Source organism: Capsicum annuum, chromosome 1 (genome assembly GCF_002878395.1).
Source record: "Capsicum annuum cultivar UCD-10X-F1 chromosome 1, UCD10Xv1.1, whole genome shotgun sequence".
NCBI lineage: Eukaryota > Viridiplantae > Streptophyta > Magnoliopsida > Solanales > Solanaceae > Capsicum > Capsicum annuum.
In genome coordinates, this window is record NC_061111.1 from 236,575,064 (window position 1) to 236,586,250 (window position 11,187).

Sequence of the window (11,187 nt, forward strand, 5' to 3'; positions counted from 1 at the left end):
TACAAAATCAGCATACTAGACAAAGCCCTTTCTAATTGTTCATGGCTTGTATGCCCAAATGGGGTAATGTTGACTAGCATTAATTGTATCCCTTGACTAAGGGGCATTATATATAGCTTGTAAAGGCCCTCTTGGACAGATCATTCACTTCAAATATTCAAGAAATATAATCTGAAAATTGGCTCTTCGGGCCTCCCAAAACCGAGTGTCTTTCTTACTATTTCCTTGTGAGTTCGTGTGAGTGTTCGAAAGTTCTTGGGACGAATTTAGGGCGGTTTAGGACTGAAGTTTAGCCTCGATATCGTGAGTGTTAAGCTGTCCGCACGTGGCTAAAATTAGGCCCGTGACAATAGTCTATACTCATGTCATAATCAAACTTATGGAGGACGTCAAACCTAAATTATTAACTGCTTGAGAAATTTTTAGTCACATACTGGAAAATATGTTAGCATGCCTCTCAGGACAAATCTGCTCTGCTTCAGGAAGTTCTTCATATGCAGTGTTGTTGAAAGGTTCACTTCGAAGTGGAGAGTAGCCGGGATAAGGATCCATATCAGGAATATAAAACAGCAGGAGCAATCCAAACAATACCTACACAGTAGAAACAATGAGATTGGACTCAGTTTAATTATTTACTTAAAAAAGTTAAAATCATGAGATACAATAATATAGTGAGTTAATTGATTCCCTCATAAGAATGCACCCTTGACTTCAAAAGTGCAAACTGGAAATCAAATATTGCGTCAACCCCATGCTTTAAGAAATACAAGCCAATGAAAGGTTTGATTATTCAACTATCTATTTAGCCTAGAGATAGGCACAGTGCATTCCAAATATAGAGTGCCTACATGGAATGATGGATTTGTCTCCTCTGGTTTTCAAGCTTCATTTGGCACATCCTTCAACACATTTTGACCTAGGATTGTGTAAAGAGAACTCATATTTTGGGCTTCAATCCAGTGGCATCTTTCTGTGGAATGTTAGTAGTTCCAAACATACCACTCAAATTGATCGAGAAAAGCTTTCCAGTTTATTTTTTAGAATGATGACAAATGTCAATTTATGTCGGACGTAGTGGAATGAATCCTTCCAAAGCGTTCTCATTAGAATTGGTAACTAAGCAATTACTGCGTGGTTTTGGCGTAAGTGTTAGCAATGCTAATAAGGAATGACAAGGAAGGCCGATTAGTCAAAATTTACCCCACGATATCTAATATTCCCTCTGTTTCATTTTATGTGTCTTAGTATGACTAGGACTTAGGAATCTTGTGATTTTAAACGAAATGTGTGTGTATAACATCCCAAAAATACCATTTGAATCTTGTTGTCTTCAATACACCATGTCATTCTTATAAGGGAGTGTCATTAAGGGTAAATTGAAAACGTAGGAATAAGAACTCTACATATAAAGAAATGTGGCATGCTTTTTGAAACAGGCTAAAAAGGAAAGTAAGACACATAAATTGAAAGGGCAGGAACAGTTGCAATAACAATTTAAAATTTGACACATTGGACATGACAATTTGTCTATGTAAAAAGATGTATAGCCTGTGAAATTACACACAACTACTGCGTGAGTAGAATGTCTGTTACTCATGGCTTATAGCCAACTTTGTGAAACAAAAACTTTAATAGTATGGACCTTCTTGGTGACACCATAAAGGAGTTTTATTGCCAGTCACATATTTCAATTCCCTCATGCTCTTGGTCCAATTTGATAAACTTGTGTTTCATTTCCCTTTAAAGCAAATTAATCACAAGGAACCAAGAAAAGTTATATTTCCGAGCGGAACCTATAACTGCTAATGTACTCACAGATTCCAAATTTCCAATTTTCCAAGTCATACCAAAACTATTTTATAAAAATGAACTTCTTCAGTATAATGCTACTAGTTACATTTAACTGCAAGAAAACCAGAAAGGGCCTCCACTGCCATCTTTAAGAATTCAGGAAGTTATAAAAGTTTCTCGGGAGAGAGGTTGAGTTGGTTCGAATGTGTGATGAGGAGGTGCCCAGGGGCCCTATGTGGAGGTGTGAGAGAGTGATTATGGATGGTTTCAGGAGTCATAGAGGTAGACCAAAAAAATATTGGAGGGCGGTGATTTGACGTGACATGGAGCAGTTACAGCTTACCGAAGACATGACCCTAGATAGAAAGGTGCGGAGGACGCGAACTAAGGTTAGATGGGTAGTAGCTAGGAGTGTGTCTATGATAGTAGGTAGGTGCACTTTTTCTTGTTTTCTGTGTTAGTTGCCGTAGTGCATTGCTTGTAGTATCTTCGTCTTGGAGTTTTGGTGATGTTTGTTGTTTCAGATAAGTAGAGTGTAGTACTACATTGTGGTAGACTTATTTTTGCTATTATTTGTTGCTTGTTGTTACCTATTGTTTCTTGTTCTTATATTTGATCCTTCTTTAGAATGTTTTTGTCTTGAGCCGGTGTCTTTCAGAAACAGCCTCTTTACCTCAGAAGCAGTGGTACGGACTGCGTACACTTTACCTTCCCCAGAAGCCACTTTGTGGGAATAAACTAGGTATGTTGTTGTTGTTGTCGTTCCGGAAAATCTCAGAAAAATGAAATACAAAAGGAGACGGTGAAACAGAAGATAAAGATAAATCAGATTAAGACTCCATAAGGTAAAGCAACTTTTGCTCAACAGATAACCTGCAGTGAGTTCCAAACTTCAGTCTAATCGTTAAGCTTACTTTTCCTAGCTTTTATTCTAATGCATAATTCCTCTCAATTTTCGGTGTGTTTTCTAAGGCCGATACTGACCTTTTTCTTCAGTCGAGCTTTTATACTTTTTCACCCTTAGTATTGGGACACCAAGACAGCACATGATTTTACACCACCAACCAAAGATTTCAAGTAACATTTCTTGGTAATCACATAACATGAACTCTAGAGCACATGAAAGAATTTAAAGCAACAAACCTGGACAGCAACCTCACTGATGTACAAATACAGTACTGATCTGCACATAAAGATAGATAGCTTTAATTAGCAAGGAAAAAGAAAGATCTGAATGAGATTGTTCCAACTTCCAACCTAGTGTGTGTATCTGCTCATATCAAAGATTCAGAATTTATGTGCCTTGGAACTCAAACCTACAAAGAAAATATTGAGCCCGGATATGCCACCTAAACATCAAGCAGAAAATGCAGGCATTAACCAGTGATATTGCTCTGTCACCCACTATTGTTTTAGCTTGTTTCAGAAAAAAGTTATCATCAGAAAGGGAGCAGCAGCTTACTTTGAGCACCTTTCTTTTTTTATTGTGCTTTTCCAGGAAGGAATTATTGTTGACAAGCAGGGAAATCATCCTTAACTCTCAATGAGGTTTTTGACATACTTTTTTTATTCAATTGGTAACATGTAGCATTTTAGGAAAACAAAAGAGCAACAGTTGTTTTTGGTGAGAGGGTTTCCCATGTGGGGGTCGGGGACAAACTCATAAACCCTTAAATGAGAAAATATACTCATGGGGAATTTACAACATTTTTCTTAGGATGCAGTTATAACTCTAGAAAAATGCACGCTCACTAAGAACCAAAAGGAGGGGTAGCCTTTTTTTACAAGAAAAAATGAGAAGAAGAATAATTACCAAAGCATTTGGCAATTTCAAGCACAGCGCATAAAACTACTCAAGTGTTTACTGACAATAACATCCATTATGCACTGGTGGCAAGACAACAACATCAAGTATGAGAATAACGAACCACACGCACGCAAAACCTTCATTCATTGCATCATTTCAAGAACTATCTAAGGGGAGGAACAACTTACTCGTTATAGTACTTTCTCACAGTCAAGATAAGATTAAGCATCACCGTGTCCCCCACCAAACAGTATATTACTCCAAACCGAACAGACCACCTGGCCTCACGGATATATACCTTAGTCTCAACAACAATCATCACCAGCATAGAGAACCAGGCAAGAATCTCGATTGTCAAGGAAATCGTCTAAAGAAGATAATATGAAGAAAAGTTAGAAGTGGTTTTTTTCTGTTAGAATTGAAAAAATTATTACTACTGGAATATATTATGGTATCAACTGGAACAGCAGAACAAGATGGCAGAGTATCAATATAGCAGCACCATAAGATTAAGGATAATGGGATACCAACATACCTAAATTACAGCTCATAAAAGAAGGAAAAGAAACTTGTGCAAGAAAGATCAATAGCAAATATATCATCCAGAAATTTCATCAAGTAGCAGCTATTTCATCAGATAGCTCGAATTGTTACAGCATGATTGGATAAGTTAAATGTATCACTTTGTTTGTTTGCACTTTTTATTTTTTATTTATATGGTAAACCCCACCCCCTGCCATGGAGCCAAACAGTGGCTTTTAAAACTTTGTTTAAATGGTGACGCATACGCCCAGTCATAGTTAAAGGTGAAGGGCCTTTTATGTAGTCAAATTTGTATTTCTGTATATGTCCCTAGAATCTGTTTGTCTAGATACTGGCATAATGAATTCATAGAAATGAACTTTAACATCCTTAAAATGCAATTCCAAATTATTAGCTTCACAAGCTGCATATTTAAGCGTAAGTGTTAACAAAAGAGACCTTGGGGCAAACTGCACATGAGGCGAGGATTACCCAAGACCATATTAAGGAGGCAAATACCTCATCCCTCCACCAATGCGGGACACTTAACACCCCCAGCATGCCTAGGCATACCACCAAGGGCATGGACAACATAACCCCAATACTGCGACACACAATAACACGCATGGGTTTGGCTCTAATCATGTTCAGAAAACAAATATTTTAAGTCCAACTCAATACAAAAACTCAAACAACACTAACACACTAAATCATAGAAAGACACCTACCTCATATGGAGCAAGACCAGTCTGGCCATCTACGTTCAAGGCTGACATTTGCTTGACGAATCTAAACAAGGGCTCAACAGTGCAATAAGCCGCTACAAGACCCAGCATGTAGTTATAGTAATTTGACCTCAAGCGGAACCTTTGGACTGAAAGATCTTTCATTGTTTTCCATACGCGGTGTAAGCACAAGGCCAAAAGAATTAGATGAGAAACAGAGATAACCAGGGTATTTGTTCCACACGGGGTATAAGCTCCAAAGGCATTTTCCACAGCCTTTGACCACACACCATTTGCCACTGGCTGGCAATACCAATCGAATGGCTTGAAAGTCATTGTAAGCAATACCTCGTGTAACTCTCCACAAGCTCAATACTTTCCCGTACCCTGTCTCTCCTTCAAATGAAAATCTCGTACCCCTGCATCACCTCTGTAATTAGCCTGCAAGAATATAAGCTCATTGCTCAGTGTATCATGCGCACTTCACCCTTTTCAGAGTCATGAGAGAATTTGACTATGACAGCTACAGTATAAAATTTTCAGCTTTATTTGCAAGATATAAGTCAGGTCAGTAACATGAGGGGAAGCAGAGTTTAGCAGCAGGTACTCTCGCACGCACTGTATTTGTCTATAATTACAGATATGCAGTTGAAAATTCAAAAAAAAATATTTAAATTAAACTTGTACTCTTTGCTAGAGAGTTGTAATGGGCCTAGCGTACTCCGCATCCACCAAGATAAATCTTGGATACACCACGACTCATTAATTATTTGTTGCCTAAATATCTTTCAACAAAGATCAATACTACCGAATTCAAACCTATCTTGAGAAGTCAATTCATGAATCATCTTTATCTACATCTCTTTATTTTCCACAGAATGGGAACTTCATGACATCAATTTATTTTCAGCATTTAACATCACTTGAAAAAGATAAAGAAATAACATAAGCTAATGAAGTCTTGAAAAAAATGTAGAAGGCAACCAATTCATAATTGTAATCTCAACCAAACAAAACTTCTGAATATATACCCCAGAAGTTCCAAAGTTCCTTAATGCGAAAACTCAAATCCTCCCAGTAGTGTAATAATTGTCAGTCACTAAGCAATACTAGAGAACAGCTTACGGTATAATTACTATAATCACACAAACAGTAAATTACTTTAAAATATGAATCAAATATAACTTTACTTTTTGAAATGGGGACTTCATACATTATCTTTATTTTCAGCATTAAACATCAACAACAACAAACCCAGTGTATTCCCACAAAGTGGGTCTGGGGAGGGTAAGATGTATGCAGACCATACCGCTACCTCCGAAGAAGTAGAGAGGTTATTTCCGATAGACCCCCGGCTCAAGCTAAAGGATAGTAACAAGTGGATGGATGACATGATAAAATCAGGAATAAGAAATAGTAAATTGGAAATTAGAGAAATACGAAATATGCGAAAATAAGGGCGACACGAGATAAGAAAATAGGAACTAAGACATAAGACATAGGGCCCCCACCTAGACGTACCAGACACACACAAACCAAGGACACCTATGTACAAGCCTCGGCTTACTAACCCGGCTACACTATTAACACCCCGGACTGCAAGCTACCACCCATACCCTCCCATTAGCCTTCTACCCTTATCCATGACCTCCACACCTTCCTATCTTGGATCATGTCCTCAGTCAGCTGGAGCTGCTCCATATCATGTCTAATCACCTCCCTCCAGTATTTCTTCGGCCTACCTCTTCTCCTCCTAAATCCATCCATAACTAGCCTCTCACACCTCCGGACTGGGGCATCCACGCCCCTCCTCATCATATGCCCAAACCATCTCAGTCTTCCTTCCCGCATCTTGTCATCTACCGAAGCTACCCCCACCTTCTCTCGGATAATCTCATTCCTAACTCTGTCCCCTCTAGTAAGCCCACACATCCAACGCAACATTCTCATTTCCGCCACCTTCAATTTTTGGATGTGAGAGTGCTTGACTGGCCAACACTCCGCTCCATACAACATAGCCGGCCGGACTGCCACTCTATAGAATTTGCCTTTAAGCTTAAGGAGCACCTTCTTATCACACAACACTCCCAAGGCGAGCCTCCACTTCATCCAACCTGCTCCAATACGTTTAGAGACATCTTCATCGATTTCACCATTCCCCTGAATCGTAGATCCAAGATACTTAAAACTGTCCGCCTTACAAACTGTCCGTCTTTCAGCATTAAACATGACAAAAAAATAACAACAAAAAATGGCATACCCATTGTAGTCCTCAAGTTAGGGATTGGAGAGGGTAGAGGGTATACTGACTTTACCCCTACCTTAGAGGTGTGTTTCTGATAGACCCTCTGCTCAATTAAAAATAGTCCAAAGCAGTCCGGAAAAAGAAAGTAACAGATGTACAACTGTACGAAAAACAATAAATAACAACAAAAACAACATATAGTAAACTATAACAAAACAATGTGATAATCGAGGTACAAGGAATCAACACACGGTAACAGAAATCGGATAAAACACTACAGCAACATCACTACGACTACTAATACGAATAGATAACAAGATAGCCCAATTCTACTAAGCTTAAAAAATAAATGAAAAGGAAAAAATAAGCTAGATTTGATATCTTTGCAGAAAAATACAGAAGTCAGCAGCTTCATAAATATCAATCATAAACTAAAGTCCAAAGATCCTTAAATGTGAAAACCAAAATCAAGGTATTCAAGGAATCTACAAATAATAACAAAAACAATAATAGTAACAAAACAGAAACTATAAAAAACAAACAATAATCAAGGTACAAGAAATCAATTTGATAGTAACAGAAATACAGGACAAGAAACTACAAAAGCAAACTTACCACTACTATATGAACAGACAACAAGACATGATGTCCACTAACACCCTTTAATCTTGTGGTCTTAAGCATGTCGTATGAAAAGTTGAAACCAAAGAGTTGCTAAAAAAGGAAAGAAGCATTCTATTTTAAATGAACTAAAAAGGAAGGGAAGCCAAACAAATTGAAACGGAGAGAGTAATAAAAACAATAGAAACTATAAGAAGACAATACAATAATCGAGGTAGAAGGAATTAACTTATAGTAATAGAAATCGAAGGGCAAGAAATTATCAGAACAATACTACAACTACTAATACGAATGGACAAGAAGACAGCCCAATGCTACTAAGATTAAAATAATAAATGAAAAGGAAATAATACGCTGGATTTGAAGTCTTTGGAGAAAAATACAGAAGTCAGCAGCTTCATAAATATCAGTCATAAACTAAAGTCCAAAAGATCCTTAAATGCAAAAACCAAAATCAAGGTACAAAAGGAATCTAGAAAAATAATAACAAAACATCAAATAGTAACAAAACAGAAACTATAAAAAAAAAACAATACGATAATCAAGGTACAAAAAATCAAATGATAGTAACAGAAATACAGAACAAGAAACTACAAAAGCAATACTATCACTACTAATATGAATAGACAACATGTACTCCAATGCCCTTTAACCTGTGGCCTTAAACCTATCATGTGGAAAGTTGAAATTAAAGAGTTGCGACAAAAGGAAAGGGGCATTCTTTTTTAGATGAACTAAAAATGAAAGTAAGTCAAACAAATTGAAAGGGAGGGAGTAATAAAAACAGTAGATAGTAACACAATAGAAACTGTAAGAAAATAATACGATAATCGAGGTACAATGAATTAACTTATAGTAACAAAAATCGAAGGACAAGAAACTACCAGAGCAATACTATAACTACTAATATGAAAGGACAACAAGCAAGCGCAATACAAAAGTAAGTCCATAAACTAAGTCCAATCATAATAACGGAATAGAAACTATAAGAAAACAATATGATAATCAAGGTACAAGGAATCAACAGATAGTACCAGAAATCAAAGGACAAGAAACTCAACAACTAGGAATAGAAATCGAAGAACAAGAAACCACAACAATAATACTACGACTACTAATATGAATGGACAGCAAAACAGCGCGCGAACTGCTACTAAGCTTAAAAATCAAGCTAGACTTGAAGTCTTGGGAATATGAATCACAAACCAAGTCCAAAAGATCCTTAAATGCGAAATCGTAAATCTACGTACAAGGAACAACAAATAATAACCAAAAAAAAATAGTAACAGAACAAAAATTATAACAAAATAATATGATAAGGAACAGAGATCAAAGGACAAGAAACTCAACAGATATTAACAGAAATCAAAGGACAAGAAACTACAAAAACAATACTACAACTAATAATATGAATGGACAACAAGCCAGGGCACTGCTGCCAAGTTAAAAAATCTAGCTAAAATATCAAAATCATAAACCAAAATATTACACCAATAATAATTACCTGAAAAATATAAACCAAACAAAAATATACTTTTTGAAGGATTTAGCAATCACATAGAAAAATTAAACCAACTCATTTTTTTCTGGGAAAAAAAACTAATAAGTGGGGAGGGGTGTAAGGGGGGTGGAGAGAAAAAGAGATACTTTTTGGATGCTTTTTAAGAGAGAACGAGACAATAATGAAAGTGACTATTAGATTCTTATATAAAAAGTTAGAAAGCTGGTATAGATATTTAATTCGGTATAGTCATTATAGATTAATGACTTTTGTGTGTGGATCCAAATGAAAAAAGAGAATAAAGAAAGAAAGAAATTAAAAATGAATTTTGAAGTGGAAAAAGGGGCAAACATTGAAAGTACCAGACAGCTTCGTCAGCGATGACATAAAAGTGGAAAAGTCAAATTCGGAAATATTACTTGTAAAAAAAATTACTACCAGTACCACAGTGTAAGTGGACATTTGGTAATGAAAATAAAGGGCTCGTTTGGTAGAATATTTAGAAATCATTTAAAATATAATATATTAGTAATGTTTGTATTGATTATATTAAGATTATTTATTATGCAGTATTTGATTTGTTATATTAAAACTAACTTGCATTGTATATTTTCAAATTAAATTATTTACAAAAATATTCTTCATAAATATAATAAAAATAATGTGGAAAGAATTTTGAGGAGCTATTGTATCCTATCTATGTTAATACATACTTTAAAGTCCATCGCATTGCTAATATCAAGGGATTCTCATGTACTAGTTATGCATGACATAATAGATAATAGAGTGTATAACAATAAATGAGTTGAAAAAATGTACTACCAAATAAGATATTAGTAATACGAAAAGTTAATATATATATATATATTTTTTAATGCATCCTGACAAACGATCTCTAAGTATTATATTAATTTTATTTGAAACTTTAAAGTTAGTACTATCTAGTAAGGGCTTTGATTGTACTTTATTTAGAATTATTAAAATTGAAGTTTGGATTGTATTTGATCATTAAAAAATATTTATAATTATTTTAAATATAAATTATACCCCTAATTTATAAAAATAAAATCACCAAGTTAAAAAAAATGAACGACATCAATAATGCATTAAATCGAGATTTTCTCAAAAAAAAAATAAATTACTCTGTTTTTTTTTTAGCTCGTTACAGTTTTGTCACTGTAGCTTTGGAGCGACGGAGAACTAATATAAACAAACAACTAGACAATACATCGCCACCAAACTTAAAAGAATAATAAATGAAAAGGAAAGAATTTAAGCTCGATTTGAATGTTTGGAGCCACTTTTCTTTTCTATTATACAGAAGAGGTGGTTTCGACCACCTCTCATGCAATTATCAAAAAATATCTTGACTTTCATTTAATTACATATTATGCTCTAATATATAATAATTTCATCATTTTAGCATAATGGTTTAAATATTTAATATATTTTATTAATTTATATTAATCAACTATAACTAAATATTGGAATTAATTTTTTATTTATTTAATTGGTTATCATGTTTAAAACTAATTTGTTACCACGAATCACAATAATTAATAACTTAAAATATTTAAAAGACATATAGAAGTTTTATTGACTTTCATTATTTTAGTAATGCCACATAAATTGAGATAAAAGAAAAAACACTGCAAATCATAATAATTAACAACTTAAAATATTTAAAAGATATATAAAAATTTAGTTGATTCTCAAAATTGTATCGAAGCCACATAAATTGGGACACAGAGAGTAAATATATTATTTGATAATTACATAAAAATTATTATAAATCACAATAATTAATAAGTTAAAATACTTTTTGAAAATAGATAAAAGTTCTATTCAACTCTCAAAATTTTATCGGTGCACCATAAATCATGACAAAATAAAAAATTATCTTAATTAATTGAAACTAAATATTTAAAGTAAATCGATTTTATTATTTTAATTGACTTTTATATAGAAAATTAAT

The 11,187-nt window shown here is 34.5% G+C and overlaps 1 protein-coding gene across 7 annotated transcripts in view; it reads right to left on the reverse strand.

The window, feature by feature from the left end:
* Nucleotides 1-9,409, reverse strand: part of LOC107848140 (ABC transporter C family member 2) — a 44,341-nt gene extending 34,932 nt beyond the window's left edge. For 3 of the 7 annotated variants that reach the window (XR_001667840.2, XR_001667841.2, XM_016692829.2), the window contains exons 1-5: nucleotides 9,216-9,408; nucleotides 4,849-5,286; nucleotides 3,787-3,965; nucleotides 2,935-2,974; nucleotides 435-591 (exon numbers count right to left, since the gene is read on the reverse strand). Coding sequence is in view for 4 of the 7 variants with exons in the window: in XM_016692829.2 (XP_016548315.2) it covers nucleotides 435-591; nucleotides 2,935-2,974; nucleotides 3,787-3,965; nucleotides 4,849-5,181 (709 nt within the window). In the remaining 3 variants the exon portion in view is untranslated. Of the gene's footprint in view, nucleotides 1-434; nucleotides 592-848; nucleotides 2,882-2,934; nucleotides 2,975-3,786; nucleotides 3,966-4,848; nucleotides 5,287-7,705; nucleotides 7,805-9,215 lie in introns of those variants that run through there. The other 4 variants (XM_016692837.2, XM_016692858.2, XM_016692862.2 and 1 more) reach the window with 4 other exon arrangements.
* Nucleotides 9,410-11,187: the final 1,778 nt, after the last annotated feature.